The sequence below is a fragment of the Mixophyes fleayi genome, chromosome 4 (assembly GCF_038048845.1).
Source record: "Mixophyes fleayi isolate aMixFle1 chromosome 4, aMixFle1.hap1, whole genome shotgun sequence".
NCBI lineage: Eukaryota > Metazoa > Chordata > Amphibia > Anura > Limnodynastidae > Mixophyes > Mixophyes fleayi.
In genome coordinates, this window is record NC_134405.1 from 129,303,099 (window position 1) to 129,328,210 (window position 25,112).

Genomic DNA, 25,112 nt, shown 5'->3' on the forward strand with positions numbered 1-25,112 from the left:
ATTTTAAGGAAGGACAGTGCTAATAACATAAGGAGAATATATAAAATAGCAAAGACTTTTTTTTAATTTTTACTAAAAAGGTTAGCCACCTTAAATTACTCCCAACTCCCTTTTAAACAGTACCTTACATTATTATTAGTGACCAGTCAACTTATAACCATAGACCTGCAATGTCCACTACAATGACATGCTCTGCAGTGCTGCGGAGTCTGATTTATAAGTGATTATGCTTACAGCTTTTGTCAGAGCTCATGGGCTTCACCTTCTCTATATTTTTAGGAAATTCCCTCCTTACTGGTCTTCCCAAAATCAGACTTGAGCCCCTACAATCTATTTTGCATGCAGCAGCTAGATTGATTTTTCTTGCAAACTATTCTTTCTCTGCTGAGCACTGTCAGTCTCTTCATTGGTTTCCTGTTTTTCAACAAATTCAATATAAAATTCTGCTACTAACATACAAGGCCATCAACAGAATTGCACCAACATACATCTCACTTGTCTCAAAATATCTCCCAACTAGACAACTCCGTTCTGCACAAGATCTGCGTCTCTCTTCCACTCTTATCCCATACTCCCATTCCTGGTTACAGGAATTTTTTCGTGCTGCACCCACTTTATGAATTCACTCGCTCACACAGTAAGACTTTCCTCTAGTCTTCAAATCTTCAAGAGTTCTCTGAAAACCCACCACTTCAGATAAGCTTACAATATTCCTCTACCACCCTCTTAATCTCCCTAAGTTACCCTATTACCACTCTCTACACAGCTAACACAAGACTACAACCCTCTGACTGACCAACATAGTTGTGTGACTGAGCATACAGCCCACTAAATACTTTGCAATCTTTGCATTCTAGCTGGACAAATATTCAATATGATGTAGCACTTACCCTTGTGTATCAAACCATTGTCCCATAGATTGTAAGCTTGCGAGCAGGGCCCTCTTACCTCTCTGTCTGTATGCATTACCCAGTATAGTTATATTACGGTTTGTTCCCAAATGTAAAGTGCTAGGGAATCTGCTGGCGCTATATAAATAAATGCTGTTGATGAGGATGATGATTCTTATGATGGGATGGGGATGTACAATTATAGTATGATATCAGCTACACTAGAATGTGTTATCACATAAGGAGCGAGACGGAACTCGGGAACTACATTACTGTGAAGAGCTTAACTTAACAGCCAACTGCAGAAACAGAACTCCTAAGAGTGAAATGGTGTTTCTAAGTTAAGCAAGTCTCTAAAAGGTTGTTGTACAGAGGAAATTGAAAGTGGAGACCACCTTTAAAACACTAATTTGGGTAAAGACCATTTTTAAAAATAAAAAAAAAATCTTTATTAGTATGTGGTGCTTCACATTATGGGGGGGGGGGGGGGGAAACAAAAAAACAACAACTTATGCATAAAACTCCAGGGGATATTTACTAAACTGCAGGTTTGAAAAAGTGGAGATGCTGCCTATAGCAACCAGATTTTAGTTATACATTCTGCAAAATAACAGCTAGAATCTGATTGGTTGCTATAGGCAATGTCTCCACTTTTTCAAATTCAAAGTTTAGTAAATATACCCCAACATGCTCATAATAGGATGGGTAGAACAGTTAGATGCAGAAATTAAATGTGAGCATACAAAATGAAGAGTTGTATTTAAGAAGGTTTACTTTTGTGGTAAAAATGAAATGGTCTTTGTTGTGGACAATACATAGAAGATGGAAAAATCAGCTTAAATTTGCTGCAACAATTATGTATTTTATAATGGCATCTTTTTTACACAAACTGAACATCTCTTTTGGTTGGAAATGGTTTAAAAAATAAGCAAACAATGTATCCTTTCAGCAGATACCTGCCAAATTACAAAGGACTGGCGGGCAGCAGCAAGCTCCCTTGTCCCTCCAGGCCCTAATTAATAGATCCTAGCAGACACAACATATGGACACATGACCAGCATTATTCGCAATTCGTCAAGATCTTTCACCAAGGTTTGGGACTCATGGCTCTTTCACCTTTCACACTGTTCTTTGTCCTCCCTCTCGTTACATTTTTCCTTCTTACTTATTTCCTCTTCTAACATGGAATTAGCCACTCCACTTCTCTCTCTCTCCTGTCAGTCTCTCCTCTTTTCTTAACCTCTTAAAAACTCTTGGTCATCCATTGTAACTAGTTTTATACTACCCCTGCATTGAAATGTAACGTTACTATGCTGGTTGTAAACATGGTTTACTTGTTATGCCTGTTCATGTACACTCTCAGTGTTGGTTGTATTTTGTTTCATGACCTTGCAAAAAAATAAAACTTATAAAAAAAAACAAAAAACATAAAAATTAATCTTTAGCTATATTTACACAGAATTAACTCTTAAAATCAAAACTACAACAGGAAACTGTGCTGATGTGAACATAACACAGGGTGTAAAGTGTCACTGTAGCCTGAAAAATGTCTGATGGCAAAAATATACATGTCTCAAAACACAATGTCTGCTTCCTAGACACAAAGAGCACTTGAAATTAGATTTGCGAGGCATTATGGAATTAAAGTTGAGGAATAACAACAATTCAGCAATCACAGACTTTGCTTTGACAGCTGCTGTAATAAACAGGTGATCTACCTTGGTGGAGCAGGTCACCATCCTTAATATACATTTGTACTAGTTGAGTTCATGCACATATGTATTATACATCCACAACAATATACTCTACAGTGACTGCAAGTGAGCGATTACGTAGGGTAGATAAGTGGACTGGAAAGTGCCTAGGATACAATAGGAAAAAAAAATGTCATCCAGGTAACAATTTCCAACACAGTTTCTGATATTCTTCTCTCCCACAAGGTACTCTTGTGAGCAAGAGCAAAGTTAAACTACATGCTCTCTATCTCTTTTGATGGATGATGCCAATTACTGGAGCTGCAATAGGTTTGCTGTGTGCTATTCTGCATATGATTTATTGACATTTTACATATAAAAAAAATAAAAGTAGACAAAAATCCCCATATGAAAGTGTATTGCATTATTCTAATGTGAAAGAGGAAGCTGATTAGTAGAATGTAAAAATAGAAATGTACAGTTGAGGTAACATTAACTTCAAATTGACAGCGGGAAAAATGCTTCTCTAAGCAACTAAAATACATGCTAAATACATTTCCTCGTCTAGAGGCAAAACCATGTGAAAGGTGGGTAAATGTAAAAAGTACAGACAGATTTAGAGTTGCGTGGGGGTGTGTCCTAGCTTAACTCTAAATTTCAGTGTAGGAATAAAGCTGTGCATGAAGCACACAGATACTGGACAACCAGCCAGGTGCCCTGCATGAAAAATAAATCAATGCATTTGCACTCCTTGCACTGCAACATGGTTTTTCCAGGAACAAACTTGCTAAATAAGGCCCAAACTGCTGCCAGGGCAAAGACAAACAGGGCAAAGACAAATAAGAACAGACAAATAAAAATTAAATCTGCAAAAATGTGTTATATTTTGGTAATTTATCATACTACCGAGGTCAAAAAGGTCAATTCATTGTGACAGATGCACTTAAAAATAAATACTCTTAATAAAGTGTTTTGATGTGATGTTAAAGCTGTGAATAAATGAATGACTCCTACAATTCTATTTCTCAGCAACCCTTGGTCTCTTGCTATTTTGGCAAATTCTATAGAAAGTTGTATAATCTTATGCATAGCCAATAAAGGTGGTCATGCTTTTGAAAACTGGTTCAGGTATCTTCTCCCACAGTCTGTGTTTTGTGATATATCTTAATTTTCATCCAGCTACTAAAACGGTCTACTACTGTGTTTCCCCGATAATAAGACACGGTCTTATTTTTTTTTTTGCCCAAAAAATCTGCATAGGGCTTATTTTCGGGGTAGGGCTTATTTTTATTATACACAATGTATTGCGCTCAATTGCCCAAAAGACAATGGATAATAACCAGTTAGTGCTAGATCATAGATATAATTAGATGTAAACCAGTTCCTAATAGATCAGGAATATAAATGGGTATTGTATGAGACAGTATGGGGTGGAGAATGTTACAAAGGGTATTCAGATAGATGTATAGTGAATCTGTAAATATATAACTCAGTGAACATTGAGAGCCAATCCCAAATATCCAAGGATGGAAAAAAGTCTCTAATGAAAGACTAAGAAAAACATAAATCGGTACCTCACGAAAGTCCAGGCCATGGATGGGCGGATACAGGGTACCTGACCGAAGCGTTGGATTCCGGAGACCGCGGTCCCGATGTATACCAGGCGGTTGACTACTGATGGAGCTCATAAGATGTGTTGATTTGGGATGATCAAGCGGAGAGATCAGAGTGCGTTCCAAGGTGGAACGCAGGAACCGGAAGTCCTATGACATCAGCGGATGTGGGTGTACCCAAGGCAGAGCTGGGGGCATAGGATTGACGCGTAGGGACCGGACAAGATGTGGAATTAGGTAGGTCTTACTTTCGGGGTAGGGCTTAATTTAGAGCATATGGAGAAAGTAGGGGTAGGTCTTATTATCGGGGTAGGTCTAATTATCGGGGAAACACGGTAGTAGTATTTTTCATACAAGCAAACTTGTGTTTTATGCTCAGTGACCCTATAAAGTAAAACATGAACTGGAAGGTGCTGGTTGTGCGACGACATTACGTGTTATACTGATACTCAATGAAAAGAAGATTCCGTTGCCAATTGGGCACTCACTGAGGGAGTAAAAAAAAATGTAGTTAATCTCTAAATTACATACTCAGAGCTCTTGTAATGACTGGAAACCAAAACTGGACATGTGGAAATATTAAATGGATAAATGTGGACTGGTATTTCCACTAAAAGCACCTGGCCTAATAAACAGCAGGACATCGCAGCTATGCATCTGAAATTGAATTAGTTAAGAAAAGTTATATGGCTTAAACTAGTATATTAATTTAAAAGGTCTTCATTTTTGTGTTTTTCACATTTCAGCAATAAAAGTTCTCGAGAACTGGTTCCTATCTGATGACGGAGATGGCCATGAGATATAGATAACATCAGCGTCGTGCTCATCAAACCATTGGGCGACCACCTGCCCTCTGAGTGGAGGCTACCGGGAAGACACCACACCCATCAGAAATAAAAATGCTGCATCATGGGATGAAGAGGATCGCTCAGTACCATTAAATAGTGACTTGTAAACTTGCCTTCTAAAACAATAACTGCACCAAACCATGCTAGGTGAATGCGCCCCACAATATTGCGACATCACCAGAACCCTTCACTGGAGTAAACAAGTACACAAGGCTTTACAGTTCTTTAGGTCGGTGCCACATGGGCACTTGTTAGTTTATCTAAAACATGGTGAAGGTTTATTCATCTGACCAATAGATTTTCCACCACTGCATGTGCTCTTGGCACCAATGATCTTGCAGACACGGCAACCAGATTATGATATCCTGTTCTGTTGAGTTCTTGTCCGTCCTTTTAATTTAACCTAACTGCTCAAGCCACAGGTTGAAATTTGCAGTCAACTGATCTGCAGTGGCTTGCTCGTTTTGCCCTGCACTTTAATGAACAAACATCATAATCCTGGAGTATGCATTTTGTCCTCTGCCGATGATATTTATCCCTTGAAGTTCTATGATAACATCACCTTCAAGACCATTGCTCATGTAACATTTTAAATTGAGCCGCCTCGAACACTGGAGCTCTTGTCAAACACATCACAAAAATCACCACTCTTCCAAAGTCACTGAGGTCTCCTCCTGCAATCATATTGTCATAATGACACTGGTCCACAATGGTTTTGTTAAATGGATAATTTCGACAGATTTTTAAGTATTTTCTGGTGCCGACTCCAAAAATAATTTTTTGGACCACAAATATGAGAGCTCATGAAGGATGAAGATTTTGAGAGAAACTTGAATGAGTCTGCAGTAACTGCATGGGGATCATTCCAAAAAGTTGTGAAAAACTTCCTAGGAAACAAGAAGGCTGAGAACTACAAAGAGCTGGTTAAAGGACTTCTTATAAACTACAGAGCCCTAGGATGCAATATGTCTTTGAAAATAAATTTTTGGGATTCGCATTTCGCGTTTTTCCCCAGAAAATGTTGGAGATGTAAGTGACGAACATGGTGAACGCTTCCACCAGGATAAACCAACGATGGAAACTTGCTACCAAGGAAAATGGAATTCAAATATGCTTGCAGATTACTGCTGGACACCAAAAAGGGATATTTCTCAGGCAAAATACAGCAGAAAAAGCACTAGAAGTTCATTTTATTTGATATCTGCATATGTATTATATTGTGAATATTAAAGGAAAATTCAAATTTAAAATTAATTTTAAAAACAGGTTACTCAAAAACCCAGCCTTCCATGTAAATTTGGGAAAGAGATTTGAAATAAGTGCAAAACATACTATAAGAAACACCTTATCAGAGCAATTTAACATTCGAAAAGCAAAATTTTGTAGACAACAAAGGCCGGACCCTGGACTTGCTGGGTTGTTTCACCTATGTGAAAGCCTCTGCTGTCAATATGCTTGGTATCACTAATTTACCCTGGTGCCTCCATTGCTTGTCCACTAACTGTATATATACATTATTCAAACATAAGGATAAAAACACTTGTTCAAACATTACAAACATATAGTCACTATAAGGTCACATATTTCTCATCAAGTTCAGTACTCACAGGAGTTGTGTCTACGGCGAAAGTTCTTAGGCTGGTTGAGGCCTTCAGTATGCCTGTCCACATAACTTTTCGAACTTGGCTGTGGGGAAGTGCCTACAGGATCATTGCCTCTCACATCCGATCCTTGAGGGATGTTCTGTGCATTACTTGTCTCTGCTGGCTTTTGCTTTCCTGGACCACCATTTTGGTGACTAGCTGGCAGGTAGTTTGTAGTCATACCAGTAATGTGATCAGGAAGCCGATTATTTCGTATTTGGCTGTCAACGGGGATTTCCAAAATTTTCAACTCTACAATGTCCCCTGCCCTAAAAAAACAAAAAACAATTCTCATATTAATACATTTAGATACTGCTAACACCACTAAGATCTTTTTCTGAAGTCACCTCAAAGGTAATCCACTATTAAAGTACTTTTTTTTTTTTATTACTTAAGCAATCTCCCCCTTCAAAGAAAAATTAAACACCACACGAAAAAACCCAAAGCACTGATTTGATAACCAGGTTATACAGCTAATCACAATAAACGGCACAATGATGAGTGTAATGCATGTCGTAATACATTACTACATGATTAATAGTTACGATGAAGGATTTGATACAACATAATACCATATAATTACAAGCATTATTGTGCAGGTACGTGGAGCTTATAGCCCTCTTTGCAACTTCAATATGAAGAGAAACCAAGTAAATCTAAAAGAATGCCCCATCCATAGACAAGTTAAATGGCTTAATGTTCAGTAGGACAAATAAACAGAAATAAAGTGATCCTATCTTCACCATTTTCGAGTTGTAGCGTATGCAGCTAATTTGCATAAAATAATTAATGTCTGAACAAACTAAAAATATTAGTTTGATATACAAGTACATTCAGAGACAATATAAGAAAAGAAAATGGAAATCAAGAAACTGAAAAACAAGTCACAAGGTTTTATTGATTCTAAATCGCCTGGACAATAGACCCTCTGCTGTCAATTAAATTAAAATAGGACTGCTCACTTTCCTAGAATTAAGATTCATGATGTACACAACAATTAGAGATAGCAGTCGCACTCATATGAAGTGAGCATACCTATTGTGACTGCAATCTAAAAAATTAAGAAGTATAGAATTAGTGAAGTAATTAAAGCAGCTGTGAAAGGATGAACTTACTCTGCTACCCCGACTCACTACTTTAAGTGATTACACCAATTCTTCTTGGGGAACTTTTACAGGTGGTAATCTGCCATCACTGACCACTGCCACCCGCCACTCACTGACTGCAAGTGACAACTGCGAATCACTTGTAGCAGAGAAATCCAACCTTCTGCCCCTTCAACCAATCCAGGTTCACTCACATATCTTACCTGTGATTCAGCCTTGATGTTTCCCCATATATTTACATTGCTCTTAGTGGCAGAAGGGTGTGTTCTTACCTCCTATCCAGGTTGGGGTGAAGAAAGGGGAGGAGGGGCGAAATCAACCTCCTCTTCACCCTCACACCACTGTCTGGATTGGGAGATTTCATCTTTAAATATCCCCTAAAACACTTCAAGGAAACTCGCTCCAGGGTCTTGCCAGATGGTGGGGCAGCAGTCTCTCAGGGGGCAATGCATGTACTGGATACAGCTGAATCCAGTAGGCACCATTACAAGTTCGAAGTATTTGAACAAATGTGAACCGCACTAGTTCAGTCCTCAAAAAAGAAACTGCTGACACATCTCATTGGTATATAGAATAATAATGCGTGTTACCATGTTATTGTACTAATTATTCATGGTCAACAGAACTGGTGCATTCTCACAGGGTTAAGGATAAATATCAAAGTGGAAAGAAAGAAAACTGTTATGAGGCACTCTTGAGACTTTGTTGTCAAACTTGATTAAAATATAACTTTAAATTACTTTATTAAAAGAATCGTGTGTGATTCATGTTATTAGTAACGTCCTACTATGAGGATAATACTTGGCAGCGAAATGTTAAAAGAGACTAAATAAAGTGACAATAAATGAAAATAAGGAAAAATAAAAAGAAAAGTGTTGTAAAATAGCAATAAATGCTATTCTGTATCATAGCCTATATATTCCCTATTAGATACAATGTATGTACATCCACATGGGGATACATTGACCAATGGAGGAGAATCTGATTCACAACAAGATGGATATAAATGTGATAAATGATACACCCATCCATAATCTAATTCAGATAAACGGGTGCACTCTAAATGGATGAGTATACCCAGTACTGTATTGAGTTAATCTTCCTAAGTGCTTGGCCGTTTATTACTAATCCTATAAATAGGACTCAATGGCCGAATATATGTAGGATAGTTGCAGCGTGGCGGATCACAGATCACTACTACAAATGTTAAATGTTAACAGTTTGATGACCGCACTGCAATTTGAATAAACCCCACAGATGTCCTATATATTAGTGGGGAGATACACTGCGGTAGTGGAGGAAACAGCCCTCACATATCAGGGCTGTTTGTGAAGGTATTTCCTAATCGATAATGGTCAAACCCTAACAGTGGAGTAAAGTATTTATAATATGATAATGGAGAGGCAATGATACAGAAACGCCTAACGCGCGTTTCGCTGAGAAGCTTAATCAAAGGCCATTTATTGCTATTTTACAACACTTTTCTTTTTATTTTAATTTATTGTCACTTTATTTAGTCTCTTTTAACATTTCGCTGCCAAGTATTATCCTCATAGTAGGACGTTACTAATAACATGAATCACACACAATTCTTTTAATAAAGTAATTAAAAGTTATATTTTAATCAAGTTTGACAACAAAGTCTCAAGAGTGCCTCATAACACAGTTTTCTTTCTTTCCACTTTGATCTTTACCATTACAAGTTCCTCTGGTGCCACTGTACTGCGACTGCCAGCTGGAGCTCAGATGCAGAGGCTACCCTAACATTGGATCACCAGGGATGGGGGAACCTTCTGAACCACAGTTTTCCAGTGTTTTCCAGGTCCCTTGAACAGACATTAATCCTTCTGACACTGGCCCTTTGAAAAAGGTGCCCACAGCATATGTAGGGTATGGGGTAAGGGGGCACCCAAGCACACTGGTCCCCCCATTATCCACACAAGCCACCAGAGGACAATTTCCCCACGATTTGGTTCCTGAACCCGCAGTCTCTAGGGAGGCAGATCCGCCTACTCCTACTGAAACAGTCCATCCTCATTGCCGTAGGTCTTTCCTAGCTTGTTGACAATGAGAAAGTCAAAAATCTTTTTAGAAAATCAGCCTCAACACCTTAGGACACTGGGTTCAACGCAGGACAGCCCGTGAACAGATGAGTGTCAGCTGTTAAATGTAGATCTCAGGAATCAGCACATAGGCACTTTCTAGGAAAAGTGGTGTTTATTACTCAATATTATTTCTTTAAAGAGATCATACACCTAGATGGAATACAAGAATGTACACACTTTACATGGGCCTCTGCTGTCCTTTTTATACAGTCCTTGCAGATAGGTTGCAGCGGGCAATCCAGCCCCTTACCCCTTTAACTACCTCAGGTTGATTCACATATCTTGCCTGTGAATCAGTTGAGTTGTGTTCACACATGTTTACAATGCTCTCAGTGGCAAGGTGGTGTTTTCTTCCTTATACACGCACTGCCAGGATGAGGGTGGACTCAGGGCTTTTGCACCACTAAGTCTGGACTGGGAGATTTACCCCACCCAAACAAAAAAAAAAAGATATATCAAAAGTTTGACTCCAGGCTCTAGCTCCCTCTTCAAGACCAAAATGGGCTCCAGATGTTGGATGACAAGATTGTGGGGCAGCTGTCTCCTGGATTCATTTGACCATCAAGGATGGGGGACACCCCGCTGGCTTAGCACCACCAGGGCTGTCCATTCGTCACTGGATCGCCAGGGTAAGATAAAACTTTTATTTTAAAATACAGATCTATGAATTGATTGAGCCCGGGCGTTAACCCTTTTAACACAAAAATTCTGGCGCTGCAGCAACAGTCATAAGATAAACATGCCCACAGCATATACCCTTTTTCGTAATTCCCTAATTTTCCATTGATTCTATATTTTTAACAATGAACCACCATACATCATTAACTAAAAACTCAACCACTGATACAAACTATGTACCAGGTGGATAATTCTAATAATCTTTACTGAAGAGTAACAGTATGAATATTGTATTATAATGAGCTTAGATCAAGCTAATGACATTTATTCAATCTCAACTAGTTAACTCAAAAGATTCACACAACATAGTTTAATTTTAACAATATCATTAACAAGTTGAAATATTGCCATGGGTGTAGGTGTAGTCAACTAACCTAAATGTAACCTCTGGAACCAGGCACTTAACCCCATTGTGGAAGGGCTGTGTGAGAGATATTGTTTGATTGAGCTGGTCAACAGCAGACACACGGCCTTGATACACTCCCAGGGTGTCTCCACAATTAATGGATACAATGCTTCCCAGCCAATCGGCAGCCATAATATAATCACGGGTTGTCCCAATTGCTATGGCTAGAAAAAGAGAAAAAAAAGACAGGTTAGTATCAAACACTAGCAACAATACGTATATATTACATCATTAAACTGTAACAAGTATCATAATATACAATTTATACACAACTGCACAGATCACTGAGCTAGGCACGTCTGCCTCACAGCACTGGGGTCATGAGTTCGATTCCCGACCATGGCCTTATCTGTGTGGAGTTTTTATGTTCTCCCTGTGTTTGCGTGGGTTTCCTCCGGGTGCTCCGGTTTCCTCCCACACTCCAAAAATATACTGGTAGGTTAATTGGCTGCAATCAAAAATTGACCCTAGTCTCTCCCTCTCTGTCTGTCTGTCTGTCTGTGTGTGAGTGTGTGTCTATAGTAGGAAATTTAGACTGTAAGCTCCAATGGGGCAGGGACTGATGTGAATGAGTTCTCTGTACAGCGCTGCGGAATTAGTGGCGCTATATAAATAAATGATGATGATGATAATGATGATTTATACACAACTGCACAGATCACTGAGCTAGATCATTGTTCAAGCTGTCTAAAGCGAAAATTAGCATTAACACATTTAGAACCAGTTAGTGTATGGAAAGACACATTTTGGAGGTTAGTAATATTGACATCTATTTAATGTGCATTTGAAAAGGTTATGAGCACCTTCTCATTATTGTTCTCCATCTAGTGTTCCCTGTTGCGAAATTGGTGGGGAAAGGTCATCCTTAGTCAATAATATTAGAAAGTCCACAGCAGTGCATAGTATTTCAGGTTTGTGCTGATTTTGCAGGAGGCAGAGACCTGTCCACTTGTGTGGTTAGGATAATGAGGGCTTTATGTGATAGAGGTATTCATGATGCTAGGAGGGGAATAGAGGCAAGCAGGAAGCCACATACTGAGAATTAAGCCTGCCAAACATAGAAGGATTCTACCACTTGATGACCAGGATGTACAATTTTACTACTTACATAGGTGTCCAAATTGGATGAGATACAGACAACGCTATCCTGTACTGACTTAATGTTACAGCGTCACTGACGCTTTATTAGTGCAGTAGTAAGATGCCCACACAAACAGGTCGACAGGGGCCACACATACACGATGATCCTATCCATTGCTAACCATATACACCGCTATAATCGGGCAAATAGCCCTGTGGCTGATCACTTATAAATAACTTGTTGTATAAATCTATTTCAATTAGTGGCACAGTGCGCAGATGTAGATCATTGCAAATGTTCTGACTTTTGTAACAGAAAAGTATTGATTTCTGATGCAGTAGGCATATGTTGTAGGAAACTCCTCACAATATAATTAGATGCTAATGAGTATATTTGGGTGCTTCACTAACCGCTGCTACATTAGAAGGTACTGTACCTGCTATAACAATCAAAGCTTGACAAATCCACATATAGAACAGCGCAGGTTAAAGTGAAAAATATCTTTCGTATTTATTACACTTACAAATGAGCTAAACTAAATTAAAAAATCACATATATAATAACAGATGCAATAAACCCGCTAAACGTGGCAAGCATATTTCAAAAACATATAAATCCAACCTGCTTCATCCTACTTGTTTGTATTATGCAACACTAACAAATATATCAGTTCTTGTGAATAAATATCTTTGTTCAAAATAATAAATTTAGAACAATCTAAATGTCAGCCTCCTTTGTACATCCAAGTTAAGTTGGTATAATATTATGTAGTTAATGTTTCCAGCAAAGACTAATCCCACAAACAGATTCAATCCATTAGGCAACACATCAAAGCCATAAACAAAGTTCCCTTTACTGTCTGTGAATGAAAGTTACTTGCCGAACCTTAGTCCCTAAAACAAAAAAAAGAACAGGCACTCAGTTTCTATGAGGCTGAAATGTCCAAACATACAACTTGTACAATCCAGATATCTGTCTCCTTTGTGCACCCAAAATAAATTAATGTTGTATTATGTGACCAATGTTTTCAACATTAGGGAATAACCCAACAGATCAAAAATGGTAACAGATTCAATCCATTAGGCAACAAGTAGAAGACATAAACATAGTTCTCTTTACTGTCTGTGAATGAAAGTTATTTGCAGAACCTAAGTCCCCCCCTCCCCCCAAAAAAAGGCACTCTGTTTCTATGAGGCTGAAGTACTATGACATTGGAACCACAAGAAATATAATCACTGTTAAATGATGAGCTGGAGATGTTGAACAAGCTTGCACATAATAATGTCATCTGACGCGTTTCTCCGCCATCACAGGAGAAAATGTGTTTTCCTTTGTAAGAAAGGAAATCCCATGCTAATTAGGCCATTTTATCTGTGAGAGACCAAGACATCTGTTAGCCTGAATGCACAGAAGGGAGGCATTAGACTTGCATCATGTGTCTTATAGAGATAGGAAACTTAACAGCAAGTAATTTAGAAAAATCAAGATTAATGTAAATTTTGTCAAGTTTAAATGGCATTTAAATCCAAGTTTAGATAACATATTACATCCTTAATCCAATCATTGAACGTAATATCTCAAACTTTGGGGTGCTAGGGGACTGGTTTAACCCCTGCCAACACGTGTGTAAGAAACAGTATATAAAGAGCTCTGTTTAACCATGTAATGTATTATACCATCTGTACTTCTGGATAATCACTAGTACCTCCAACTAGTGTGTAAATGTACTTGTAAGGACCCCTTGAACAACTGCACATCACTGCTTGAAAATTCTGCCTGACACCTATTGCCTACTGTATCCTGTGACCAACAGATAAGAGCTTAGACTTTAATCTGTTCCTCAGCTGTCCTGTGTCAATGCTCTGCCCACTACTCAGCAGTCCCAATCCATTGCAAGCAGTCTAAACGTACCAGTCAGCCCACAGCATAGAGGAGCTGTAGCAGCTATACCAGCTACCCAGAAGTAAGCGGTTCTAGGTGCCGCTGAAGTAGCCTAGTGGTGGGAGCCTAATTCTCCTACAACTATTGCGCAGTTGTTATTCGCAGGTCAGTAAGTGTCTGCTGGCAGGTGACACCAGTAGGAGTGATCAGTAATAGTTGGTTACTGGCAGTGAGAAAGTAACCCAGATAAAGTGTGTAACATCCCTTCATTCTCCATCCCCCAACAGACCGGGCGGCAAAGTAAGCCCATCCGGTTACATGACTGATGTAGTAAATTTTCTGATATCAGCTGCAATATTGCAGTGTGTATGGTCAGCGTTAGAAGTGCAGAGTCCTCCAACAGAACAGAGTATTAATATGAGGCTGGCCAATGGACGCAGGAAGATTGTGCCATTAGACGCACCACTATATGAAATGTTCATAGTCAATTCGTCTATCCTTCCCATCTTTGTATATGTCCCATTGAAAGAAACAATATTGTAGGTCCTGAGCTTAACAGAGACAACAATTTGTTTGTCAAAAAAGAATGAGAGCAATTGCATTAAATCCTATCATTCTCTGCTCCCTTTATCAATAAGACTTTAGTTCCCACCAACCTAGTGGCAAGAGAATTACCAGTATGTTCAACAACAGGCCACCATAAGAATACTAATTCAGAGCTCAAATATTACATAAGGGAACACTGGTGTGGGGTCTGCTACAACAATCAATACATCAATTGACCCGTGTGTATGTGTGTGTGTTAGGGAATTTATACTGTAAGCCCCGATGGGGCAGGGACTGATGTGAGTGAGTTCTCTGTACAGCGCTGTGGAATTAGTGGCGCTATATAAATAAATGATGATGACGGAGTGACCGATTTAGAGTAAGGTGTATATACTGGCTGGCTCCAAAGTTTGCAGCCGAGCAAACAATACTACACTGCAAGGGGTGCAAATTTTATTATTATTATTATCTTTGACTTATAAGGCGCCACAAAGGGTCCGCAGCGCCGTACATTACATATACAGAAAACAGAGAACCAAGACACAACATGATACAAAAATATATACAAACACAGGTGACAGTGTAAAGCAAATCAGATTATTTCTGGGACAGATAGTGAAGGGATGGTAGAAATCAGCGAGAAGAAGGCCGAAGCTTAAGAAAGCAGGGAAAACAGGGCTGGCAAAGCAGGCCAAGAGGTACAGAGGGTGATGGAATAGTAGAAGGAGCACACAAGGAAAGAGGGCCCTGCTCATAAAAGCTTACATCCTAAAGGGAAGGGGGAGACACAAATAGGGTGGCACTAACTGGGGGAGAGAGCCAGGACAAGGGAGTTAGTGTCAGGCCGTAGGCCTAGGCATACTGGAGAGGAGTTAACACCAACCGGTATTAGCGCAACTGGTCTAACAGGCGCGGAGTCTAACGTGCCCCCCTGGTGTTCACCAGGGACCCCCGCAAGGAGGTTTGGACTTTGCTGCACAGGGCACGCAGGTCGCGGTCCTATTAGCCAGTCACCAGTGTAGTGTAGAAAGGTCAGACGGTTCCGGGTCACAGCAATCAGGAATATCAGGTACAGAGGGTAATCCAAAGGAATAGTCGCCAAGCCGAAGTCACAGTACAGAATGGGTCACACAGAAGAGTAGAATGGTCGCCAAGCCGGGGTCACAACAGGTAATTTAGGAAGCAGGATACTCAGGAGTATGGAGAATAAGGAAGCCAGGAACACTGGTGGTGAACCTGTTACTCTGGCACCCTAATGGCGCCAGAGACAGGTTTAAATAATGGTCATGATGCACTGATTGGCGGAGAGGAGGAGGCGGTGATTGGAGAAGGCAGCGGCATCCCGTTGCCTAGCAACGGAGCGAGGGGCAGGGCGCATGCGCCCGAAAATACAGAGGAAGCCGGAAGCTGCCGCCGGGAGGTCAAACGTCCGTTCCCCGTCTGACAGGAGATCAGCGGGGACGGCGTCTGACAGTTAGGAGGAGGACTGATAGACTTGAATAAAGAAATGAGTCATAAGGGCACTCCTGAAGCCTTTGAGAGTAGATGCTAACCTGATGGAACGTGGAAGATCATTCCACAGCAGGGGAATAGCCCGGGCAAAGTCCTGAAGACGAGAGTGAGAGGAGGTGATCAGTGAAGTAGTGAGGTGGCGGTCACAGGCAGAGCCGAGGGGGCGGGTAGGAGTGTAGGTAGAGACGAGATTGGATATGTAGGGAGGGGGAAATTGATTAAGAGCTTTTAAGGTTAGGGTGAGGAGTTTAAATTTAATTCTGTAGGGTATGGGGAGCCAATGTAGTGACTGTTGGAGGTAGACTGCAGAGACAGAGCGGCGGGAAAGAAAAATGAGGAGGGCAGCAGCATTGAGGATAGACTTAAGAGGGTCAAGGCGAGAATCGGGTAGGCCACAGAGAAGGAGGCTACAGTAGTCAAGGCGAGATATAACAAGCGAGTGAACAAGGGTTTTTGTAGCTTCCGTGGTGAGAAAGGGACGTATCTTAGATATATTCGGAAGGTGGAAGAAGCAGGATTTTGAGAGGGAAAGAATGTGAGGCTTGAATGAGAGGGAGGAATCAAGGATGACTCCAAGGCATCAGACTTGGGGGACAGAAACGAGGGTAGTGTTATTAACAGAAATAGAGAGGGGGGAAGGTGGGAGAGTCCTGGAAGAGGGGAAGACTATAAGCTTGGTCTTGGAAATATTGAGTTTAAGGAAGCGTTGGGACATCCAAGATAAGATGGCCGAGAGACAGGAGGAGACACGAGACAGAAGGGAAGGGGAGAGGTCAGGGGATGAAAGATAAATGTGGGTATCATCAGCATAGAGGTGGTACTGGAGGCCAAAGGAGCGGATGAGGACACCAAGGGAGGAGGTGTAGAGGGAGAAAAGCAGGGGGCCAAGAACAGAGCCTTGAGGAAGGCCAACAGGTAGGGGAAGAGGGGGTGATGTAGAATCATGAGTAGAGACTGAGAAGGAAATGCAAACATTTTTACATGCAGGGTAAATACTGCATGCTATTGCTGCAGTCACATACTTTCTAGATTTATTTTTACAGCACATGCTACAGTTGGGCTAGTCCATAAACCCCTCACAACTCTAAATCAGGTTGTGCATCACCCCCTGCAACACAAAATGGTTTTCCCATTGGAAAATGTTGTGCCCTTTAGCTGGATTTGTTCCTAACTGTAAATCAGCTCTCAAATGTTTGGTAACAGAAAGCAACATGATGGCAAATAAATGTATAGGAAAAGCCAGGTGTACACCCTGCCAGTGGGCCCGAACACATTGGCGTGACATTAGTGAAGATAAGTGATAGGGAATAACATCAGTTGTGTAATTAATTTAGTACACAATAGCGAGCTATATGACACATAATATATGCAAGATAAGCAGTCAATGACAAACCAAGGAAGTAAGACATTGATTGTATATCATTAACATTCATTTGTTACCAAAGGAGAAAGTATCAATAAAAAAAATAAAAATTGTCAAACGCGCTTGTACTTTTAGACAGAACTGGAATTACCAAGATCACCTATGATGGGGGTTTTCCACACTGTAATAATTCATTACATTTTATTATTGGCCAAACACTAAGAAAGCAATTGAGGCATAGTATTATTTATTCTAGATCTCAATGCTTAAAGAACATTTGGTAAGTGCATATTACAGAAATTGACAGCCTTCACATACAGTAAAAGATATTAAATCCTTACATAATTATAACATTTGAATTCATGTATACATGTTGTGCTGTTCTATATAGGGAAAACAGATACCCAATTTAAGGCCAACTTGGTAAAGTCTTGTACTGGAACAGTGACTGACACCTTATTAAGAACACACTGATGGGTAAATCAGTACAGGTAGCACTACCAAATAATTTATTAGGTTTCTACAGGCTGGTCAATTATATATACAACGAGCAGTGGCAACAATAAATCTCAACTAGTTCTTTGTTGTGAGGGATACTATATGAATTTCACTTTTTTATATTTGATTACTTACAAATTATTTTTATTTAAATACACGTGTTTCTTTGCAATCAAGCTCCTGCCAAACAAGAATCAAGTTCCCTGAAGAGAGGAGCTTGGCTGGCTGAGATGGACATTTCACTGGCTTACACACACATTTTATTTTTGTTGGCTGTCCCAAAGTCAGGGCATTTCATAGTTGAGAAATGTTTGTAATAAAAGATTTGCACAGGAAGATCAGCATGTCATTCTATCTTTCAATTTAGCTGCCTGTCAGCGTACTAAATGAGCATCATTCATTCTAATTTTCATAGGAACACTAACCCCCGCCCCCCATAAAAAAAATATGGGAATGAGAACACTTGGATATTTCATTGGTACTAATTAAGCTATCCTGATTGTACACTTCCTACTCCTATGCATACTACTATATTTTGTCTGAAGCCCTGCCTGTCATCAGCAATTTGAGTTAATATCTACATAAAAGAAATACTGTATTACCCATTTGTTTTAATCCAAATATAAAGTGTCCTTAGGAGAGATGCATGAGAAGAGAGGGTGCTTAAAAAGTAACAAAGTATTTTATAACCAACATTTCCATTTCTTCAGTGACAGATAATAGGGGTCTTTGTTTCTCATTCCACATTTGATATTAGTATTTTGGCAGCAGATGTACTGCCCCAGCTTCAAAAGTTGGTCGGCTGGCAAGAACCTAACTTGTTTTTATCAGGAATGGATTTTGAGATGAGAGGTCAACATCTCTGAAACCAACAAAACTGAATCTTACAATTCTTATTATATTTTTGTCTGTTTTTTATGCATAATGTACAATAATCAATGTATCGCTCATTGTAGTTTTACATTTAGCTTCAATAAAAAACATGTTTAAAAAAATGGAATAAAACTCAGAAATCTGGTAGAATTGAGGGGTAAATGTAGCAAGTTTATCAAATAGAAATATGAAGTGAATGAATGTATTGACTGTTGACATGCAAACCTGGAACTGGATGAGCAGAAATATGACTATAGCCCAAGACATTTTTTCTTTAACTGGGCTATTGGACAGAAACCAGCTGTCACACCAATTCAGTCTCAAGATATTGATTTTAATCATCTTTTTTCAAATTCTTGCAGCTGGAATGAAAATAAGATACTTTTGCTTTACATTTCTTAATCGCTCCAAACAATATTAACTTGAATAGTGTTTTATTTATTCAATTGTGGCTTACTTACACACAGTGATCATCTTTTTAATCTGGCAGTGTGATGTTGTGCACAGGAACTTTCTACTAATGTGTTCAGACATCCTGCAATTCTATGTGAGACCATGTTGGGGAATGCCTGACACTGACATCAGGTGCAGTGCAATGTACACTAACAGTGCTACAGCATACTGGACATCAGAAAGGTCACTCACACTAAGGATGCAGCACACGTGGATAAAAAGGAGTCAAATCAATTACGTGTAGCTACCACCGCATATACGTCAGATGATGATGTAAAGGAGACATCTACCCATATACACTCATACACAGGTAATCATGTGTGCATAGAGATCTGTGTTTAAGTACAATACGTATAGATATCTCCATACATCCTAATAACAAATCCGGCAAAAGCAAAAAAACCCACCTTTTACTACAAAGAAGTCACCAACAAGGACTTCCGCTTACGGGCGCTGATTAGTGACGTCACTGCCGGCTTGGAGGTAATTTAGGCTGTTGCCATAGAAATGGGTGTGCATCTTTGTGGTCCGGTGTATGTGTTAGGTCTGGTGTAATGCTCTTCACACGCGGCAGATGAATGTATATGTGCTGACCGGAGCTCTGCTTGCGCGGAAGCATATGTGTATATATATATATATGTATATATATATATATATATATACACATATATACACACATATACACACACACACACACACACACACACACACACACACACACACATATTTGAAAGAATATATTCCTAATACATAAATGCATGTATATAATTGCTGAATAGTGCTATTGTGCTGATTAGTGTCCAGCGTGCAGCACTTATGGATTAAATCCTAGCCTTATGTCTCTTATCTTAATATGTGCCTGTTTTAAATGTGCAAATTTATATACACCGATCCAGGTGCGGGCTGGGAGAGGGATGGCCGGGGGGCACACAGGCGGCCGCATCACATTAAAAGGGATGCGGCTGCGTCATTGATGACGCATCCGCATCCCCTGTCATGTGATGCGGCCACCTGTGCGCTGACGCGGCCGCATCTGATGTCATCAGATGCGGCCGTGGGGGAAAGTGGTGTATTTTACATCCGGGGGGCGGCCGTCCAGCCTACCCCCCGGCACTAATAGCGGTCTGACCGGGGGGCCGCTGCTCCCCGGGCCAGCCCGCCCCTGCACCGATCAGTCACAACATTAAAACCACTAACAAGTGAAGTGAATTACAAGTAATAAGTATGGATTTTGTATGTTTTCCCCATGTTTGCGTGGGTTTTCTCTGGGTGCTCTGGTTCCCTCCCAGGTGTAAATGTATCAAGGTCCGAACCCGCGGTATTAGTCCCCAAGTTGCCAGATATTTTAAGCTGCGATTTTTACTCTGATCTTCAAAATCGCTGGTTATCTCTGGCGATTTCAAACACTCCTGCTTCCTAGCTGCTTGATTAGTAAACACATCACTGTTGCACTGCTCTGCCTATAGAGCCGGGGGTCCGGTGGCTGTCAAAAGTGTAAAAATAGATAAATGTTAAAAAAAAAAGAAAAGCGTGGGGTCCTGTGAAAATCGTGAAAAAATTTGCTTGGGGTCCCCCCGATTTTCACATAACCAGCACTAGGCAAATCAGCCGGGGTGGGTAGCAGTATAGTGGAGGGACACAAGGCAGGCGTCCCCTTGCCATAATGACATACCAACCCCAGGCTGTTAAGCACTAGCATACCCATGGTAGCCAGGTCATGTGTCATGCTGGCACCTGGAGAACCACAATTGCCAACATGGCCTGACACCCATGCCTGGCTGTGACCTGTAGTTCCACAAAACAAAATGTAAAATAAACTGCAACTCCCTGTTTACAACCAAAACTTTTTAATAAAAATAATAAAACTCCAGTAAATACACTAACCGCCCTCATTCATACCACATACATTTATTAAAAATAATAACACCCAATATACTCACCAGTCTACTTCTTTTGTCAGCAGCTTTCAATCCAAATTTGCTTGTAAACCATGCCCCAAATAATTTATATTTCCAAATGTCCATGCTTGAAAATGTCCCAAATAATTTGTATTTCCAAATGTCCATGGTTGTAAACAATCTTCGTTGTTTTGGGTCAGAAGGACCCCCGATTTGTAATTCCATGTTGATTGCAGTATTCTTTTCTTCAGGCCAGAAGGACCCCCATAATTGTATTTCAAATCCGGAACATGCTTGAAAAATAAAAAAATAAACCCTGCTTACAGCAATGCAAACTTAGCTTGTATCTAATACAAATTCCGATGCGCAAAGAGTTAAGAACAGGCGCAAGCTCTATTTATAGTATAAGGGGTTTCCCCATAACAGCGTGGGAAAACCCCTTTTTACTATAAATAGAGCTTGCGCCTGTGCTAAACTCATTGCATATCGGAGCTTGTATTAGATACAAACTAAGTTTGCGGCGTCTGAAATGAGAGTTTATTTTTTTAACCAAGCATGTTCCGGATTTATAAATTGGGGGTCCTCCTGACCCGAAGAAAGAAGACTTAAATCAACATGGAATTACAAATGGGGGGTCCTTCTGACCCGAAAAACCGAAGATTGTTTACAAGCATGGACATTTGGAAATGTTTGGGAAATGGTTTTCATGGCAGACAGCCTTAGGGTATGATGCCACATTCCTTCATGCGTGTATTTAGAGGCAATCCAATAGATTAGATCAGTGGTTCCCAAACTTTTGCAGTTCGCGGCACCCTTAGAGTCTCCATATTTTTTTCAAGGCACCCCTCCAAAATAATTACTGAGCAGTCTTGTTTTAGTTGGGTCAAAAAATTGTAATAAGTATTTAGGTCAGGACAGAAATACTTATTTAGTTGTATGCAAAAATGCCCCCTCTGCCCCCAGACACTCTGCCCCCAGACACTATGCCCCCTCTGCCCCCAGACACTCTACCCTCTCTGCCCCCAGACACTCTGCCCCAGGGCCAGATTTCCCGCTAGGCAACCTAGGCAACTGCCTAGGGCCTAGCGGTCCCCAGAGGGCCCAGTCAGGACTGGCGGTGAGCGGGGTAGGCAAGGCGGAGAAGTGCTCCCCTCCGCCTGCCATACTTCTCTGTCCGCCGACATAGTAAAAGAGACTGCGGCCGGAAACAGACTTTAAAAAAAAAAAAAAAAAAACAGTCACGTGATCGCATGATAGGTCCCGGCAGTCTCTCCTCTTCATTCAGGGGAAACAGAGAGGAGGAGAGACTGCTGGGACCTGTCATGCGATCACGTGACTGTTTTTTTGTTTTTTTTAAAGTCTGTTTCCGGCCACTGTGTGAGGACTAACCGAGGAGCTGCGTGGTGGAGAAAAAAGAAGACAGGAAGACAAGAAGACCAGAAGACAGAAAAGTGGAATACAAAAGAGAAAAAGACAGGTAAGTAAAACGAAGGCACATAGTGTGAGGTGATATTGAAGGGGCACAGAGGTTACACAGTGAAGGGGCACAGAGGTGACACAGTGAGAGGGACACAGAGGTGACACAGTGAGAGGGACACAGAGGTGACACAGTGAGAGGGACACAGAGGTGACACAGTGAGAGGGCACAGAGGTGACACAGTGAGAGGGCACAGAGGTGACACAGTGAGATGACACAGAGGTGACACAGTGAGAGGGCACAGAGGTGACACAATGAGAGGGCACAGAGGTGACACAGTGAGGGGGAACAGAGGTGACAGTGAGAGGGCACAAAGGTGATATTTTGAAGGGACAAAAGTGGCAATAAATGGGCACAGTGTGATGATTGAGGGACAAAAGTGACAAGGGCACATCCTTGGATTTATGCGTATTATTTTTGCAAACAACTTAATATTAATATTTAATATTTCTGTTCTGACTTAAATACTTATTAGGTTGTTTTGACCCAACTACTTAAAAAAACAGGACTGCTCGGTAATTATTTAGGGGTGCCTTTTTCTGCAGCAGGGTGGCCTTGCTCTTTTCACATGTTAGGTACGCCCCCAAAGAGGCAAGCCACACCCCCACCTCCTTTGGCGGCGTGCCGACGCTGCGCGGCGGCACATGCTTTCACATCTTCTTAACTATAGGGGTATATGGTAGGCATGCGGCGGCACATGCTTTCACTTCTACGTAACTATAGGGGTATATGGTAGGCTGCAAAAATATAGTGCTATGGATTGTTTCAGGGAGGGGGCCCAAAAACAGTATCCTGCCTAGGGCCTTATGAGGTCTAAATCCGGCTCTGCTCTGCCCCCAGACACTGCCCAGACACTCTGCCCCCTCTGCATCCAGACACTCTGCCCTCTCTCACGCTGCCCCCTCTGCCCTCTCTCACGCTGTCCCCCACCTTTGCCACGCTGTCCCTCTTCCTCTGTCCTCTCTCACGCTGTCCCCTCTGTCCTCTCTCACGCTGTCCCCCCTCCTCTGCCATGCTGTCCCCCCTCCTCTCTCACGCTGTCCCCCTCCTCTCTCACACTGTGTCCCCCTCCACTGCACCTCTCATGCTGTGTCCCCCTCCACTGCCCCTCTCACGCTGTGTCCCCCTCTACTGCCCGACTCACGCTGTGTCCCCCTCCACTGCCCTTCTCACGCTGTGTCCCCCTCCACTGCCCTTCTCACGCTGTGTCCCCCTCCACTGCCCCTCTCATGCTGTGTCCCCCTCCACTGCCCCTCTCATGCTGTGTCCCCCTCCACTGCCCCACTCACGCTGTCCTCCCTCTCTGTCACACTGTCCCCCTCTGCTGCATGCCAGCCATAGAAAAAACTCCTCCAGTGACAGCTGCATGAGAGTGGAGGATGCTGGGTCCCGGCGCCACGCGGATTGGTAAGTTTTTGTGTTGTTTGTTTTTTTCTATGGCTGGCCCGCGGCACCCCTGTGACAGCGCCTCGGCACCCCTGGGAGCAGCGGCACACACTTTGGGAACTGCCAGATTAGATAATGAGTGTATCGGCCATCAAATCTAAGCTTTAAACATTTAGACAAGGGGTTAGATTTCTTTGTGTTGCCTACCTATACCTGTATCTACACAAGTATGTACTCTTAATCTGGCGTAGGAGGACCTTATAGCATTGAAGTTTTTATAGCAATAGCCCTGTTGATTATATAGGAGACGTATAGTGGGGCAGACAGCAGTTTTAATTATCACTTTTTGTGTAAGCACTTACACTTGTTCTTATATTTCGTTAATTTTATATTTTATAATAAAAGCAAAGCTTTATTTAGGTATGCTTCTTTTGAATCAAAATAATATACTCTAGGAGAAGTTGTTAGTGCACCTATAATAACGAACTTCTTTTCCTCCTTTGTATACATTAATCAAGTTTTAGGTGTCACCCCCATACATGTACTCAAGATACAAAAAATTGTACTATATACATAATATAATTAAAACTACAATACAGGCGTTATCAGCTCTCAGCATTTGGTGTGACAGCCTCTCACTTTTTCTCATATATGGGAGAAAGGTGTCAGAACACACAGTGCATCAAAGGTTGCTGTGTATGGAGCTGCATAGCCATAGACTGGTCAGAGTGCCCATGCTGACCCCGTCCACCGCCGAAAGCACCTACAGTGGGCACATGAGCACCAGAGCTGGACCATGGAGCAATGGAAGAAGGTGACCTGGTCTGATGAATAACACTTTCTTTTACATCATGTGGATGGGTGGGTGCGTGTGCCTCATTTACCTGGGAAGATATGACACCAGGATGCACTATGGGAAGAAGGAAAGCTGGCAAAGGTAGTGTGATGCTCTGGCCAATGTTCTGCTGGGAAATTTTGCCTAAGAACACAGCAATGAATAAAGAATGGTACCAAAACATCCTCCAAGAGCAACTTCTCCTAACCATCCAAGAACAGTTTGGTGATGAACAATGCCTTTTCCAGCATGACGGAGCACCTTGTCATAAGGCAAAAGTGATAACTAAGTGGCTCAGGGATCAAAACATCGAAATTTTGGGTCCA

General features: G+C 41.2%; 1 protein-coding gene across 2 annotated transcripts in view; it reads right to left on the bottom strand.

The window, feature by feature from the left end:
• The window catches only part of EDC3 (enhancer of mRNA decapping 3), a 41,980-nt gene extending 22,309 nt beyond the window's left edge, over nucleotides 1-19,671 (bottom strand). The window contains exons 1-3 of one of the 2 annotated variants that reach the window (XM_075208227.1): nucleotides 19,598-19,671; nucleotides 10,952-11,147; nucleotides 6,653-6,957 (exon numbers count right to left, since the gene is read on the bottom strand). In XM_075208227.1, the coding sequence (XP_075064328.1) occupies nucleotides 6,653-6,957; nucleotides 10,952-11,115 (469 nt within the window). In that variant the 5' untranslated portion in view covers nucleotides 11,116-11,147; nucleotides 19,598-19,671. Of the gene's footprint in view, nucleotides 1-6,652; nucleotides 6,958-10,951; nucleotides 11,148-18,962; nucleotides 19,023-19,597 lie in introns of those variants that run through there. The other variant, XM_075208228.1, reaches the window with a different exon arrangement.
• Between the last annotated feature and the right edge of the window lie 5,441 nt (nucleotides 19,672-25,112).